The sequence below is a fragment of the Zonotrichia leucophrys genome, chromosome 6 (genome assembly GCF_028769735.1).
Source record: "Zonotrichia leucophrys gambelii isolate GWCS_2022_RI chromosome 6, RI_Zleu_2.0, whole genome shotgun sequence".
NCBI classification, from domain to species: Eukaryota; Metazoa; Chordata; class Aves; order Passeriformes; family Passerellidae; genus Zonotrichia; species Zonotrichia leucophrys.
This window is the reverse complement of record NC_088176.1, coordinates 34239917-34257912: the sequence shown is the minus strand read 5'-3', so window position 1 is coordinate 34257912 and position 17996 is coordinate 34239917. Positions and strand designations below refer to the sequence as shown.

At 42.5% G+C, this 17996-nt stretch overlaps 1 protein-coding gene across 5 annotated transcripts in view; it reads right to left on the bottom strand.

Moving 5' to 3' along the window:
• Positions 1 to 17996, bottom strand: part of CTNNA3 (catenin alpha 3) — a 421206-nt gene that overhangs the window by 19962 nt on the left and 383248 nt on the right. For all 5 annotated transcript variants that reach the window (XM_064716469.1, XM_064716471.1, XM_064716472.1 and 2 more), the window contains one exon: positions 1325 to 1430. In XM_064716469.1, coding sequence (XP_064572539.1) covers positions 1325 to 1430 — 106 coding nt within the window. The remainder of the gene's footprint in view (positions 1 to 1324; positions 1431 to 17996) is intronic.

Genomic DNA, 17996 nt, shown 5'->3' with positions numbered 1-17996 from the left:
TATATATATTTTTAAATGTGTATCTATATACATGTTCAGATACACTTTACGTCTCAAATGTTGCAATCAGAGTTTAAGGGAGCTCACAAATATTCAGACACATGTACAAATGCATGTGCAGAGGGATGTGTGTCCCTAGACACGTGTGATGTATGTACACGTCCCTTTCAGGTGTACATGAACAGACCATGGATACATATAGTACGAGTCTTAGTAAAATATCTGTATTGTACATTGAATATCTGTATATAGGCCTTGCCCTGATAAGCCCTGGTTGTTTTTGATGGGCTGCAGCTGCGATGTCCTTAATTGAGCTGCAGCTGTAGCCAGTGAAGATAACTGTGATAAAAGGGGCTGGGCATGGCCAGTCAAGGAGAGCTGACAAGGAGCTCTGACAAAGAAGGAGCAACAAGCGGGAGAAGTCAGAACTGAAGAACTGCCCCCAAGAAATATCACCGAGAAGGTACGAGACTTTAGAACTATGTTTGTGACAGTATGGGACTTTAGAAATACAACAACAAGATTACAACATCTGGTGACCCCAACGTGATGGAGATAAGCAGCCTGAGAGCTGTGGAGGCTAAGACAGCCTAGAGCTGTGGAGAAGCATGGCTATTGAAACAAGGAGCTGTGTTGGATTATGGCCTTTGAGTCAAGAAGCTGTGGGGAAACATGGCCTTCGAGTCATGGTAAATATATGTGTTGTGCAGCCAAGGGCTGTGGTAGAATATATGTAGTATATTGTGTCCATCTAAATATGTTTCTGTAAAAAGGGGGAAAATATAGTAGAAGCCCTAGTTGTATTGTATTGTACAGTCGAGAGCTGGGAAAATATATGTATTATATAATTATAAGTGGAATATGTAAAACCTGTCTCTGTAAGTAAACGAAAAGGGGGAAATATAGTAGGAGTCTTAGTAAAATATCTGTATTGTATATTGAATATCTGTATATAGGCCTTGCCCTGATAAGCCCCGGTTGTTTTTGATGGGCTGTAGCTGCAATGTCCTTAACTGGGCTGTAGCTAGTGAAGGTAACTGGGATAAAAGGGGGTGGGCTTGGCCAGTCAGGGAGAGCCTGGAAGGAGCCCTGACAAAGAAGCAGCAACAAGCAGCAGAAGAAGTCAGAGCTGTGAAGAACTGCCCCCAAGAAGTATCACCGAGAAGGTACGAGACTTAATGGGACTTTAGAAATACAACAACGAGATGACAACAGATCCACACAGAGAGGAGTCTGCACAGGGAGGCTCAGACAGGAGCTGAGCTCCTGGGAGGTGCTGGGGTGTGTGAGGCTGAGCAGGGCAGGCTCCTGCAGTGCAGCTCACCTGGTCGGCGATGAGCCGCGCCAGGGCGTCCATGCGCGAGCCCGACTCCGAGATCACCTTGGCGGCGTTGATGACATCGGCCGTGTGCTTCAGAGGGCCTCTCCCCCTGCAGAGAAGCACAGACAAAATAAATCACAGGATAAATCACAGCCCTGCACACTAGGTGCAGAACAACTCAATTAAACAAAGCAATAATCCATACACAAGTGACAGTAATTAAATCCTCCCCCAAGTGTTTTCATGTCCCACAAATTTGTACTGTTTGGCATCAACAGGATGCAGAAGCACCAGAAAGATGTTATAGTTTCTTCATATTGAAAGTACAACCCATGCCAAATCCTGATTTTAAGACATTTCTTGGGCAGTTTGCTATTCCTAGAGTTATATGAGGTTCCTTTCCGTTCCATTTTCTAGTAATATGTTCCAAGGAAGTTCAGCTCAGTGTATTCTGAGAGCCATTATGCATATCTGGTCAGAAAAATAGCAGGGTTGGTTTAGTTGGGGTTTTAAAAATGTAATTGGCGCACCCACATACAAACAGAGATGTATGAACAGGGCTGCACATCAGCTTACATGTGCCACTCAGAACACAGATATGCTGTATCAGAAAAATACTTCCCAAACAATTAGAGAATTTCCTCAGAATTTCAGTCTAGGAAAACAGCCAAATTCTTGTGAACAGTCTGCCAGAAAGTCAGACACTTTCTGTATGTCCCCCCTCCCAAGCCCAAAAAGCTGCTTTAATTACAGGAGAATGTTTCTAAGAGCTAAGAAGTAAAATGTGACTACTTGAGGCAGGAAGTATGACCACCCTTTTCTTCACATTTGCTTGAGCCTCAGCCTCTTTAATGCTGAAACTCTTCACCTGAACTAAAATCAACACTTAATTGTACTTCATGCATGTATAAAGGGAGCAATGCTGCTGAACTCAGCAAAGAAGAGATGGCATGGACAGTGCAAGCCATTGCTGCTTAGGTAGTTCTTGAACCTGCAGCAGCTTTGCTGACATTTGAAGCTGGCTTTGAGGGTAAAGTTCTCCAATTAAACCAGGAATTTCCTTGTACCCTCAGAGATCTAATGAGAATGAAATAATTCCACTCCAAAAAATTACTTCAGAGAAATTAAAATGAAGTGTTACTTTTCCCCACAGACATGGCCACCCTCAGAGCCACTAGAGGAGCACTCAGCAAGGACTGTTCTGGAGATTTCTGCCCCACAGGGCACCTAATGCACCAATGATTCAAGCTCTCCTCTACAGCCCCTAAGAAATGTGGGTTGTGATGTCTCTGAGCTTTCAGCCACAGCTCAGTCTTGACATAAATGTTAAATACCCAGGAATGCCTGAGCCTTGTGTTAAAATGAGCTGAATCCCCAGCACATTAAGAAGACAAAAAGAAAGCTCCTTTGCTACACCACCAAGGACTGTCTGTGCTCCTTTTTTAACCTTCATGTAAAATCCAGAGCCTTTGATACAAAGCAGAGGCTTAGCTGCCTTACGGTATAGCATAATAAGCCATTAGTCCCAGTTTATGATGCTGGGAAATTCTGAGTGTTCTGAAAAGAATATTTGGGAAAGTACACCAGATCTGCTGAATCACTGGCCAAATGGAAGAAACAGAGGAAAAAGAAAAAAAAAAAAACTAAAACAGGATGTTAGTTCAAGTGTAAACACTAAATTTTGACCAAGTAACGTACTGATTAGAAAGAGAGTCCCTATAGCATTCCTGTACAAAGCCAGAGGGGTTGTTTCAGTGTTTCAGCCATCGGTCTGAACAGGAGTCCCTGAGGCAGAGCTGCTGGGAGAACAGCAGACAGCACTGAGGTACACACCCCAGTAAAAGCCCACACAAAGCCTTCCTGCAGCTTTCCCTGTTTTGGTAAGGCTGCAGCTCTGTGAGGGTTTCCATGAAGGAAGCTTGGACACACTGGGAAGCTGAGCAAAAAGGATGATTACATGTCATAAACATAAGGAGAGACAGAAGGGTTCACAGCCACAACAACCTGGAGCTTTGGAGGGGGGCAGAGGAGGAATGCTGAGCAGGAGAGGCTGTGGGACACACGGAGAGCCCTGGGGGGGCTGCAGGGCTGAGGTTCAGAGCTGTCCCCCTGGAGGAGCTGTGGCACCCACGCTGCCAAGGGGCGAGAGCAGCCGTGCCTGCTCTGAGGGTGGGATCCCTCCATCCTCTGCTGAGGGCTCTGCAGTGCTGGGATTTTATCGTTTCAAATTCATCAAAGGAGTTCCAGGGGTTTGGGTGAATAACTACCAGGTTCAATGAATGCTGCCTTCAAATGACACCAGTGCAGCTGTGCACTTTGTGAATTCCCACTTCTCCTGATTTAGCACAAACTCAATAGATTCAGAATGCCACTAACTCAGATTAACTCCCTGAATCCAGATGTTAGAGACACATAAAGTCTATTAAATCATCTAGGTTGTTTTCCCCAGCCACTGCACAGCTTCCTAGCAGTTTTATATGCACTTGGATTTTTTTATGATAAGTCTGAAGTATGAAAAAACACTTTGCTTGAAAGGCAATGTTTCCCTGAGCTATCCATCTCACTCTCTGGAATGTTTTTCCAGATATTTAGGTCTTTCCCTGTATCACTGTAACAGCATCCCTTTCCACCTACAGATCTACTCCCTGACCCTCCTCCACTACATGCTGAAGCATCCCAAATCACAGTGGATAGTGCACACCTACATGCAATAGCTCATGCACCTACAGCTGTTCAAGAAACAAATATAAAAAACCTTTCCACCAACTACCATCTGCTGGTCAACAACATCACAAAATTTCTCCGCTGTGGAGTCTTCCACCTCTTCCCCTAAAGAAATTCTAATTTCTCAGCTATGGAAACTGTGTAATATTTAATATTTTTTTTTCAAGTCAGCTTTAATCTTACTGTTCCTTCCGTGCTTCCAATCTCTAATGTTTAAGGCCAAACTTCACCTCACACACTCAGTTACTGACGTTCATCTCCAGTGATTTCATTGAGTTCAAAACCTACAACAGCAGACCCTGGATTCATTGCATGGAGGATCTAATGCATCTATTTTCCTCACACCTCACTATTTCCAAGTATAAAGCCTTACAGGTTGAGCAAGCTGACAACACATTCAAGGCAATGAAAAACAAAGACAAGACACGAAGTACTATACTTACAAGCAATTATATCTCCCCAAGGTAGTGATGGATTGTTACTGGAGCTCAAATTAGCTACTCTATCCAGCAACAAAACCAGGAGCACACCATAAATAATATATAGAGAGACATCCAGCTAAGTCTGACATGAAAGAAAATGGATTATTTCCTTCGTACAAAGAAGGAAATAATTTCCTTATTTCTTTCATACAAAGAAAGCCATTTAGGGTATCTCCACAAAGGTATGGGAGGAAAAAACCCAACACTTCACCTCAGTGTTTCCTGAAAGGTACAATCACTCCAGGAAAGAAGTTGGACTGTGTTAATTAGCACAACACCAAACGTTTTGGGTAATTGTGAAAGAGAGCATGAAGCCTCTCAAATCTCATTGTTCTTGCTCCAAGCCAGGATGAACCGAGAGCAACTCCATCCCTGTCTGCCTAAACTTAACCACAGCAATCTGCACATATCAGTATGGGGCATTAGTTTGTTTTCCTTCACACAGGTATTTCACTCTGAAAAGGACTGATACTGGTTAATTCTTACAGTAATGAAAACTTCTACTTCACCTCTAGAACATTTTTGCCATCACCTTCTCCAAAGAGAGAAGAGAAATTCTTCTGTCTGCAAGCAAAGCTGGTGCTTCCCCCTCCATGCTGTGCTCCCCTCAGCAAATGCTCCACACTTGCCCTGCAGCAGAAGCAGGCACAGGGAGCTGCACTGAGCAGTGGCTGAGGAACTCACACCCCAACACAGGGACCCATTTCACAGCACTCCAGTGTGAGCTGAAAGCTTCAGCTCCAGCCACAGCCCCCCTGCTCACAGGCACTCTCTGGCCCTGAGCTCCAGGCTCTGCCATCGTGCCATCAGGCCCAGCGTGTGGCTCAGCAGGTCCTGACACTGCCACTCGAACTGCACAGGAGGCACGACTGCAAACACTCCTAACCCAGCATCGTCTCTCTTGCTGTTCAAACCTGAGCAAACCTGTTCAGAGCAGGATCAGGTCTGGCAATCCTGGCCAAAGCCAGGCCAGTGTCCACCTGAGCAGCCCCAGCCTGGTCCATCTGTTAGGGCTGAAGGAGGCCAAGTGCTGGCAAGGGCTCCTTGGAGGGAGGACTGGACAGGGACATTTCCTGAGGTGAGGAAGGTCAGAGCTCCTGTCCAGGTGATGGAAGTGTTACTTCAGGTACATGTTTGTCCTGAGGAAAGTGCATTACTTACTCTGCAATTGTATAAGGTACAGCCAGTTATTTACTCACAGAAAGACACTCCTACAAATAATAATTACCTTTTATGGACACTATTGTGGTTAGTTAATTCAGTTGTCCCCACATTCCAAGGTACCATTTGTACCTCCCCAAACACACTGTGTGTTTCCTCTTTCTTCTGCCTCCCACTGCTGCTCTGCAAGGCACATTAGTACTGGCATGGTAGGAAATCTGGATTCCAGTCTCACATTCTGATCTCTATTCTGTGAGCTGTTCTGAAGTTTGTTTTTTGTTTTATTAACCCAGTGATTGTGTGCAGTCCTGAGAGCAGGGACAAGCAAGCAGGATTCACACCTCACTCATTACAAATGCTCTAAACTTACTGAGTCAATCATTTTCTCGTGCAGATCACTTTGCCTGCCCCTCCCAGCTGAACATGAGAGTTTTAGATGAAATCTGTCAAGGGCTTGGTGTTCAAGGAAGAAAAATTACACTTTTTAGAATTGCAGCTATAATCAAAAATCCCTTTTATTACACGTGGTTGCACATCTCTGTAAGTTACATCTACACAAACAGGAGGCAGCAGAGCTCCTCAGGAAATCCACATGGGTAAAAGGTAATTGAAGATTGTACAGGTGGATCCCAGAGCTGACCTCTGCCAGTTTGTTACAGCTGTAGACCCAAGAGCAGGAAAACGCATGATATGAAAATCTTTCTGTTGCTGTCTGGCTGTACAGGTTTGGAAATTACAAGATAAGAACTCTTAATGCTGGTAAAACTAAGTAACTGAATTAAGGCCAAACCCCCACTTGACATTTACAGGTGCAATGGCTGAAGCAGGTCTATTCCTTAACAAAATTAATGTAATAAAAATGGAAGCATGGTGAGATGAGAAAAGGGCACAGTGAAAAAAACATTCAAAGGCATGAAGTAAACAAACATAAACTCATTGTAATAAAAAGTATTTTTTAGGTAGAAATACCTTTTGTGAGTAAAGGAATTTAAGACTTATGAAAATATCTGGTTTCTAAGGACCCAAGAATGGGACAGTGGAGTTCTGGGCAATGTGAACACAGCATATAACATGTATCTCTCTATTCTGGAAGTGAAAATGGGTTTAATACAGAAGTTTCTCTTCCTTGCTGCCCTCCTGCACTGCTAATACATGGGGTCTGCATCTCCCTCCAAGAGGAGTAAGGGACAGGAGGTCTGAAAGCCCTGGCTTTGTACAGCAAGAGCAGGGTAACACACACAAACCCAACCTGAGTATTTTGTAAAGTAAAAAAGTTTGTAAAGGCTGTTCTGGGTTGGTACCTTTTTGACTGTGCACAAGCCAGCCCCTGACCTGGTGCCCTTCCAAACCTCTTGGCAGCAAGGGCAGCAGAGCAGCTGCCCCTGTTGTCTGTCAGTTCCAAATGGTGTCTGCTGAGGGCAAATAAATCCTATCCATTTGAAATAAAACAAAAAAAAAAGCAGGCAGAATGTAACAGATATGAGAAACAGCCCAGATGATTTTTTAAGAATAAATATTGTCCAACTAATGGAAAACAAACGTTTATGGCTTCTGGAAAGATTAGAAGCTGTAAATACCATGTATCTTCAGGCAGGGTCTGAAACCGTCTCCTGTTGCATTTTTATGATCTGCCTAAACAATACATGGAAAACAGATGAAGTCACTGCTAAGGAGAGGCCAGACTTGGAAGAGCACACTGCAAGAGGGACTGGTTATCAAAGGGCCACTGCCACAGCAGAGGGCAGAAGGGAAGCAACCTGGTTTCTCTGCCTTGGTGTTGGAGCTGCTCAGCTCTTTATTCATGGCTTGGGTAAAGGGAATAAAGAGAATGCTTAATGAACTTACATTTGATACTGATGTCAAAGAAGAAGGAAGTAGGCTAGGAGGTCAGATTTGGAATTACGAATTACCTGAGGAGAGCTGGAAGGAAAGGTAGATGCAATAAAAAAAGATACCCTCAGGTAGGAAAATCAAACACAGAGATACACATGGAGAGTCAGTCCCTACACAACAGGACAGTAAGAAGCACTGAGTTTCAGCAGATCACAAATCCATCAGGAATCAGCACCAGCATGCTGCAGAAGAAGAGGGAAATAATGGGAAATATAGACAAATGACAATACAGAGGAGAAATAAACACTTCTCATCTTTTTTACAGTAACAAGGTGTCTGTAGGAGAATTCCTGCAAAGCTGTAAACTTTGTTTAGGAAAGAGAAGACTGAGTGCCAACAGAATGGATGAGGTTTGGGTTTGCTTCTACGCTTCAGCTCATTCCAGGAGCAGGCACTGAGCTCCTCCTGGGCAGCAGCAGTCACTGGTGCTGTGTGCACAGTTCTTGTGGCACTCACACAAGTGACAACAAGGTCTGGAGCAGTGACACCCTGCCCACCTCCAGCTCCTGTCCTGTCCAAGGGGCCACCCTGCTCCTGGGAGCTGTACTTCCAGACTCTCCCCTTCTCCAAGGCAGAATGATAATACAACTCTGGCTAAAGAAATAATGAAAATGAAGACCAGTGCAAAAATCCATGGGATTAGTTAAAGGCTTTAAACCTCTGTGGCAGTGAAATGGGAATTGAAAATTACTGTTATTTACAGCAATTTTTTTAGATCAATACAACTTTCTATCAGTCCTATGATTCTTTCTTTTTCTGCTCTGCTATCTAGATACTAATTGCTGATCTCACATTGTAGTTTTCTTATCTGGGTCATCCTTGTCTCCCCAAGCCCCCTGTCCTTTCACCAGCTCTACAAAACAAAGCCAAGCTATTATTTAGAAGACTTTGCTCTACGAGTGACCCAGTCATTTGGTTTTGTTTCTCTTACTTGCTGCATTGTGCAATCCAAGACCAAAATACAGCTACCAAAAATTTTCTCAGTGCTTCATACAATACAGAAGCAGATTTTTCAAAGTCCATCCTCACCAGTTCTGCTCCTGACCTCCCCATGCTTTTCCCAGAGCTGGCCATCTCTCACCTGTAACAGGCAGCAGGTCTGCACCATGACAAATACAATGCCCTTCGTCTGTAGCACTGCTTGGAGAATGTATTTGAGGCTACATAAACACAGAAGGAACCTTTTCCTAACGATCCCTGAGTTTTCTTCCTCTCTGCTTGGATAAATGAAGTCACAATCCAGTTATTTAAACATGACAAGGACAAAAAGGAGTATTTCTACACTCCCATATTTTGTCAGCTGAATAAAGTTTGTTAGAGCAATCCAGGCACTGCAAACTTGGCTGCATGGTCAAAGATGAGCACTGCAAAAACTGTCACTAGAATTATTTCTGGTCCACAGTTTTAAAAAGCATAACCAGAAAGGAATTCCTGCTTCAGAATGTAGTCCCATATAGCAGAGCATTGCTGTACCATCCTGATCATATCACTTGTGGAACTGAGACACCCTGATATCATTCTGAGGGAAAAATGCTGATACTACTTGAGTAGTTGCTGATAATAATGTTACCTATCAGGGATGCTTCAGAATCTGGAACTGCCTCTTAAAATAATATGGAAGAGAACACAAAGCAGCAGTCAGGTGGAACAGAGGAAGGTATGTCAGGAGAGAAGCTGTACCTGCAGCCCGGGAGGCAGAGGAGCAGCTGAAATTTTGACTGTAAGTTGTTAAATCACAATTCTGACAAAACTCATCACAGCAACAACAGAACGTGGGAAGCAAAGCATCAAAGGGGTACAGGTCTGACTCTGATGCACTGAATATTCATGTGTGCAGCAACCACACACAGCAGTGCCTGCATGTTTACATACACTAGTTATAGAGATGAAAATCAAAGAATTGTGCCATCTTCCCACACTTACACTTGTGCACACACAGACCTTTGCCTTCACTTCTAGATCCCAAAGTCCATGTCTTCTCTAAGACATTTGCAGCTCTCTTGCAACCATGATGAAATGTGTTAATGAAAATGTGTAATTTCTGTCCAGTTGAGACCAGCCACATATATTAAAGAACAGAACGCCATATAATGAAATACTTTAATCTATACATAAAATAGATTACATATATTATACATAGATTATGTATAAAAAATAACATTATCAAATTGTCATTGTGATCTAAAGATAAAAAGCACTTCACAAAGCTCACTGTTGTTGCTAAACTATTTAATCAGTGGGTTGTAAACTGAACTAAAAAAACCAAAAAGTCAAAAGTCTATAGTGATGGAAAAAGTGGAAAGAGAGGAAGCTGCTGTCCTGCAGCTGGTCTCAGCTGGGTATAAACTGGACTTTGATGATGCATCTTACCAAAGACTGCAAGAGAATTCCAAACATCCATGGGTGTCCCTCTGTGTGCACAAGTCTTGGATTTTCAGCTCTGTAAGCACATATAAACACAGAAATACTTCTACATTTGGCTCTAGTTTGTTAAAAAGAGATTAAATGATAATAAAAGCAGCAGTTTGTACAAGATAATGCACCTGGATAAATCTGATTATCCCTTCTGTAGGTAGATGGCATCCATGAAGCTCAAGTTTTGTTCCAGAGGACATTATTTACAGCTGTAGAAACTGTAAACTGGTTTCCCCAGTTTGCAATTTCCCAGCCACTATTTCCTGTGCCACCAGAAATGTATCCCCAGATTTCCTATGATCTACCTCTCACAGCCATACACAAACACCATTAGTGCAAAGTGAGGGAACACCACAACATCTCAAGTGTTGTGCCACCTCCACCAGGCATTAACTGTGTATGCCTCTCACCTCTTTTCACTCTCATTATCCCTCAGATGCTTCTCCATCTCCTTCTGCTTCCAGATCCAGCTTCTCAAAGCACACTTCCATTTCCAGTCACGGACTTTGATTTGGATGCCTGTCATTTTAATCACTATGCTACATACCCACAGTTACTGTTTCAGTGACTGCAGGAGAACTCTCTGCTATTTGCCTCATCAATCTGCACTCTCCCATTTTTTTTTCTGTCATGAACATAAATTCCCTGGAGATTTTAACCTAATACAGGAAACCACCCAAGGGCCTCACAGCCTGTGTTTCAGGGATTTCTGCACTCTCAGCAGCAGCAGCAACTGGGTTCTGAACAAGCAACATTAAACTTGTGAGCACACATCAGGCTTTGAATGCAGGGCCCCCTGCACTCTGAGCTGGGCTGGGAGGGGACAGTGCAAAGGACACATCAAGGCTCGTCCTTGTCCAGCAGGCCAGGACTGCCATGGTACCTGTGAAAAATGCATGTATTTTATGATTGGCTTTTTGCAAATATTAAATGAATATTATATGTGTTGTGTTAGAAAGTAATGCTGTATTAATTCTCTTAAGTACTGTGTTAAATATAGTTTTAGGTTATAAAAATTGTTAAAATAGAAACTATGCTATGTAAGATGCTTTGTTTAACAGAAAGGGCTTGCAGCGAGATAACAGCCACAGGACACCTGAATCTTTCAGAGAAAGGGAATTTATTGCCTGCTTATCAAAAGAAACAAACTTCTTCCTGCCTCGAAGGTGCTGTTAGGATTAGAGGGAAGAAGTTGATGAAGACCAGACAGAATTCTGTGTTTGAATGGAATTTATGCATCATGTATGAAGTGAATGACTATGCAACAGGCTATTGTTCTTAAGGGTTAATCCTCTGTTAACGGGTTTCCTTTTTCGGGCTCGTGAAAAAGGAACCCAGAAAAAGGTACCCAGACATCGGTAACTCTTTGTTTCTATTGTCTCATATTGTCCAAATTGTTATTACTCTAATTGTGTTACTATTCTTTTTAACCATTTCATTACTATTAAACTTTTAAAAATTTTAAAAACAAGTGATTGGCGTTTTTCACAGTACCCCTGGGCACTGCCAGCCTGGCTGCAGGGGCACTCCCAGCTGGCTCCTGCAAGGCTGGCACAGCAGGCACGGAGCTGTTTGGCTGTGTGCAGGATGTCTCCAGCTGACCAACTGCAGCTGCACACATCTGCATCCTCCCAAAGCACACAGGTGAACTCCAGCCCAGCCAGCTGTAAGGAATCTGCAGAGAGCCCTACCAGCTTCTCACTCCTGTGGGCCACGTGCTGAATTTTCAACAGGAGTTAGAAAAAGCAAGTCTTAAGGGCCTGGAAGGAGGAAAAAATGCCACAGGGGAGGTACTAATGACACAAAGTAGGGGTGTGAGTGGTACAGGGCAAAAATAGAGCAATGCCTCTAAAAGAGGTCAATACTGTCTTCTAAAATACTCTGGCTATGCTGTAACCTTTATGAAATGAAACATTCTCCTTGCTTTTGAAAGTGTATCTTTTTGGTTCCTCAATAACAAGAAGCAAATAGATTGTCTGAATATCACAAACAATGTATTTTCTTTAAAAAATCCAGCCACATCTACACCCAGACTATTTCCTTAACCTTTCAGAGCATGCCCTGCAGCAAGGCCTCTTCAGCAACTTTAACTCAGTGAATCCCAAAAGAGTTTATGGCTTTATGACTGCTGTTCTATCATTTTTAAGGTATTTATTCCTCAATTGTGTCATTTTAAAAAAATTACATTAACAGAAGACATTACCTTTTGGAATTTCCCATCAGAGCACAGACACTCATGAACGGAGTTACAGGAGCCTGGCTCAGGGCCATGCTCCTGGGGGAAATCACCTCTCTAAACCAGTCTTGGGTCTCCCCAGAGCCAGCAGCATCCTCAGGTGGACGTGAGACCTCCCAGGACACCCCTGTGTCCCTCAGCTGGTCCCCCACAGCCCGTGCCTAACCCTGCACTGCTGCTCACGAACCAAAGTGAGGGATCCCCTGGCTGCAGGGAGGCACTGGGGCTGTCCCCAGCCAGCAGCTCTGTCCCTGCACTCACAGCCACTGTCCCAAGGCCATCCCTTGCCTCAGGGATGTGTTATGAATAAGAAGCTTGACTAGGCCAATATTCAAGCAGCAATCAATTTATTATTTAATATGGTAAAGTATGAGCAATACAGCGCTGGGTACAGTGGGGGAAGTTTTCCCTCCAACTGCACACTGATAATTGATGGTTACAGGTATTTATAGGGGTACTCATCAGGTTTTTTCAGCAGTTTCTATTTCCAATCTTTTACTCATCAGCAATTTTTATTCCAAATTATTGCATCACAATTCTATACACTATAGTGATTTTAATTTCTCAGGATGTATCTCAAAGGAGTATCCCCAGGTGGTGACGGTCCAGTTTCCCAAAGAAGGAAGACCAATCCCATCTGGAGGGGTCCAGCTCCCCAGATGTGTGCCCACCTTTTAATTGCAGAGACTCTAAATCCCATAACAGTGATGTCCAGCTTCCCTTTGGTTGAAACCACAAACCCTTGGGGTGATGTTCATCTTCCTTTCTCAAGCTGTTTTTCTCTGCTTCAATAAGGCATGAGATAAGCATATTTCCTTTATATATATTCCAAAGCTATAGTTTCACGGATACAAGTAATATTCTAAAATTATACCTCAAAAGGTTATTATTGCAGACCTTTTTATGGATTAAATGCAAGCAAAAAGCAACATCTTTAACACCTTAATTCCAATGCTCCTAAATCAACCAGGGTTAACTGCAAACAAAAGATAGGTTCAAAGGCCTTTTTCCATGCTTTATTTTCCTCAGTTATTACTAGAATTCCCAACTGTCCCATTGTCGGTGTCCACACATATCACAATCACAAGTACACACGTTGCCTGCTTGTACCTGACACCAAACACAGCCTTGCATCTCACAGAGGCAAAGGCCACAGGGGACAACACGTGCAATCCAACGAATGGAGCAATCTGTTCTCTGAAACACCAGATTCTCCCTGAGAACAGGGCAGGGATGGAGCACGGGGTAGGACCTGACCTCACTTGTTCAATGGCATGTACAAATGAGCAGAGAGCACTTTTCCCCAGCCTCAAGCAGGTGAGAACATTTCTGCATGTAGAAAATGAACTAACACAAAATATAACCATGCAATTTAAAAACAAAAGCTACTTGGCAGATGCATAAATATCTGAATTCAGAAAGTCCAAGCTAGAGGTTTCCTGGTGCCAACAACCTTCTGGACAAGAGTTGTAAAGAATCCTAATTAGACCATCACAAACACAGAAGAAAACACAATGGTGCACTTTACTTACCCATGGGGAAAAAAATGTAGACATTGAAGAACTGACTTATAAAGGATTTTTAGATTTTTCAGCAACTAACAAAGAAGACAGTAAACTGATTCTCCAAAAATAAACATTGAAAAATGGAAACTCTGGGAAACCTGACACAGGCACAGTGCTGGGGGTGTGAACCCAGCTGCTGAGAGGGCTTTTAACACAACTAAGCTAAGAGCTGGATCAACAATGCAGTTTTAACTCTGAACCCTTCTTATCTCAATTTTTTTCATTCCCCTTGGCTATCTCTTCAACCACAGTTATTAAAAAAAATGTCTCATCCAGATCTCAAAAACCACAAAACTGCTCAAAAAGTTGTGCTGTTTGGATTACTTGGGGGGAAGGGAGGGATTTTTGAGGCTCAAGACTCCACACTGGCCGTGTCTCCAGGCATTTAATATCTAATCATGAAAGCCCAAACCATTCTACCCTCCAATCAAGGTGACTGAACTGCCAGAATGAAGTCACTGGGGTCACCTCTGCAAGAACTGACAACAAAAGTATCTTCCCAAGCAAAGCAGAGATCCGAGAGGCTCCTCTACCCACAGCTCCTCAGAAACAGCCATTTTAGGGAAAAAGAAACTTTTATTCCAAGATGGAGCAGAAAATGGCAGAAGAACTGGCAGAAGTGCTGGATAGCAGCAGGGTCACAGGCTGGAAGGGAGGCCAGGCTATGGCCACATAAAAAGATGTATTTGGTTAAAGGGATATTACATTATGGCAAAACTGTCTTTCAGAGTGTCCATCTTGTGTTTTCCAAAGAAAAAAAAATCACAATTATAAAAGATTTTGTAACTACGAAAAATGCTTTTTAAATTGGATGAAGTTTAGGATGCATAACATGGGAATGGAAGAATTTTTTGGAGTTAGGGAAGTTTCTGGTAGTTAAACTACTGTATCTTATCTATGATAGCTGCATTTATCAAGTTTTCAAGTTTCATCTCCAGCAAACAATGGCAATTTTTGCCAGACTGGGACATTTCCCAGGGGGAGTCATGAAGCTGAGCCATTCATTATAAACTCAGCAGCAACTGGAATTTATGGAGCCTACTGAACCTAGAGAGGAACCAAACCAGGACCACCAGAAGCAAATGCTGCCCCAAACCTGTAATGGTAGGCTCCAAGTTGGTAGTGGAAGATAGTAAAACTCACCTTTCAAAATTAGTTTGTTCCACGAGCAGAGTAGTATTTTAGAATTTTTCAGAAAACTGTCCTCACCCCATTTGTTCTTTTTTTTTTTTTTTAAACACACTTTCAGTGTTGCCAACTGAAACTAATGGCATGATCTATAATATAATTAAAACATTTTGTAGTAAAAAAAGAACAAAGTACTCATAAAAAATGTACATTTTATGTTATATATGCACCTAGCACATCTGCTATGCCACTGGGACAGATGTTTATTAATATGGATATCAGATCATATTGCTAGACTGCTAATGGCTCAGTAATCTATCTTCTAAATATCACACAAGTTTCTGAATATATGCAGAACCAATTATCAAAATATTTCCAAAAAATCCTGCTTTACTGCTATGGCCTGTGAAAAGCACCATTAACTTGCAGTTTGGTTTCAACAATAGGGTACAATAATTACAACATGTTGTGTTTGTAATACGTATGTTGTATGAAAGACTTAGAGACACTCCCTCTTAAACAAAACTTCGAAGACTCAGGATTAGAACATCTCCCCTCTTTTTGTCATAGTACTACAGACCATGTCCTTACCTGAATTAACTGACTTGTAGTGAGTTTAGTTAGACAATTAGACAATTCAGTTAATTATGGAAATGTTTGGCTTCATCTGAACATCACTGTTTTAAGATTTTTCAAACTGTACAAATAATGATGGTTTATTAAATTAAAGATCCTAATATCCTTTTCTAATATGCCAGCACTTAACTACTGATGCCTCACCCTCACTGTGGACATACCCTCTCACCAAATCTCTCATTTCTAAGCCCTCTCAAAGGTATGGATAAAGTTTACTTCAATGCAAGTTCACTAAAGAGGAGAAAGTACCTGGCTGTAAAATGCAAAGAGGAAACTACTTTCAGAGTAAGAATATCTACTTTGCATAATGACACAGAACAGTCTTAGACTGAAATGCATTTTCTTTGTACTTCATCAATTTGATATGTGCCTTGCTCACACTTTGGGAAAAACAGCAGGCAAACAAATTCTCATTGATATGGTTGGCTTGGAGTTACCAACAACCCTGCAGTACCAAAGGAAAAGGGTTATGGTGTGCCCATCTTCCCACATCTCCCCCACTTTCCATGGGGGGCTCTGCTTACATAAACACAGTGTTACATAGAGACTGTGTGAATGAAATGTGTATTGTCAGCTCCAAGCACTCAAATATCATGAGTCAGGCTCCAAAATACCACAGAACCTGAATAAACATCAGGAGAATTGAAATAATACATCTGCAGTTCTTTGTACTTCCTTTCTCTTTTCCAAGTCTTCAGGGGTCCTATTTTCAGGATTTGCTCAGCAACCATGAAACTTAATTAAAAAATGCTGGGGGTAGGTGAGTTTCTCCCACAATAACATATCTCCAGTGCCAAGACAAGAAATAATACACAGACAAAGATTTTTAATCATGTTCTGAGTTAGAAGCATTGATGTATTATATGAGTCTAAAAAAAGAGCAGTTAAAACATGCAAGGTCTTAATTTCTGTCTGCTCACCAAATGGCAGTGAGGAGAAGCTCTCTTGCAGCCACACAGTGGTGAGAGGTAAGAGGCAATATGGCAGGAGAATATTGGCGCTGGCTAGAATCTACCACTGATGCCAAATAACCATCCCAAAACAAAAAAAAAACAGAGCAAAGACTTCAGAAAAATTAACATGGGTGCTGTTTGCTAGAATAAGCCTTTGGCAGGCAGTCCTGTCTCTTACAGTGCTGTTCAAAGCTTACATCACTTTGCTTTCCTCTCCAGCATTTTAAGAATAAGGAATTTGCTACAGACTGGCAATTAGAGAGCATCCATCATTCCTGCTGCAGAACACTGGGGTGGGGAAGGGATTTCCTTCCCCACAGTGATGCAAGAACTCCCCTGCTGAAAGGCCTGGCTGAGAGACTGCCCACTGCAGCCACAATTTAGGGCTTACAGACATCATTCCTTACTGTTTAGGACTGCCTGGTGCAACTCAGCAAGAGAGGCCATTCTTGATTACACTAATTAGGTACTTTGAGGTCAACAAAGAAGGCAGGAGACTTTTCTGAAGGGATACACGGTTTCTGCAGAAGATTATTTTAACACAACTGACACAGTTCAGCCAGGCAAGCTACTTGGCATCAGCATCTGTGTCACTGCCACTTTGCTGTGTCAAGACAAAGCATTTGAAAACATGTTTGGCAAAGGCTCTTCAGTGAATAAAACATTTTTTCTTGTATTAAGGAAGGCAAAATTTCCTAGGATGGAAAGGGAGAAGGGAGCATTCAAGTTGAATAAAACATGCCCAAAAATAATGTGGCAGTCTTGAACAAAAACACCACTTCATCTGATTTTTCCATCAGTATTAAACCACACTTTTTTTCTAAGGCCTAAAATTATAGTGGCAGCTTGTTTCCTCAAGCCTACAGGATTTAAAGTTGAAGAGAACTTCTGGAATAAGTTATTGCCTTGGCAAGGAATGCAGTACAACAGCTGCTTGTTCACTGAGATCATGACAAAATCCTGAGGGTTTCTGCTGCTGAGACAGCAAAGATGTGAAGAATGGTCCTGAGTAACTTAGTGAGGACTTCCCTCTGCAACATCCCCATGATCATTCCTCCTCCCACCCTCCTTCTGTTTGGTTTGCCTACTGTCAGAAGCTGGGGGAGACCTCACCTGAGTGCTTGTCCCTTGGGAATGTGGGATGTGCATTCCCAACCCAACAATGGGCTGCTGCTCAAACACCAGCCACATGCCACCAGAGAGCCTTGCCATCCTGGGGCTCAGCCTGCTCCACTGTGGACAACAACTGCTTTTGCAGAGAATCTGATGGACAGGTCTGGAAGTGCCCTTTGAGGAAAAAAGTGAAAAAAATCCCACAGCTAGTTTAAAAAGATATAGGGAATGAAGGAGAAGTAACTCATTGACTCTTATTAATCCAGACTGAACTGCTGGTTCCAAAAGGAAGGTTTTGGCTGGTGCAGAGGAAAGCTGCAACCCTGTGTGGGAAACAGAACATTCCTGACATGGGTAGAGTGCAACAAT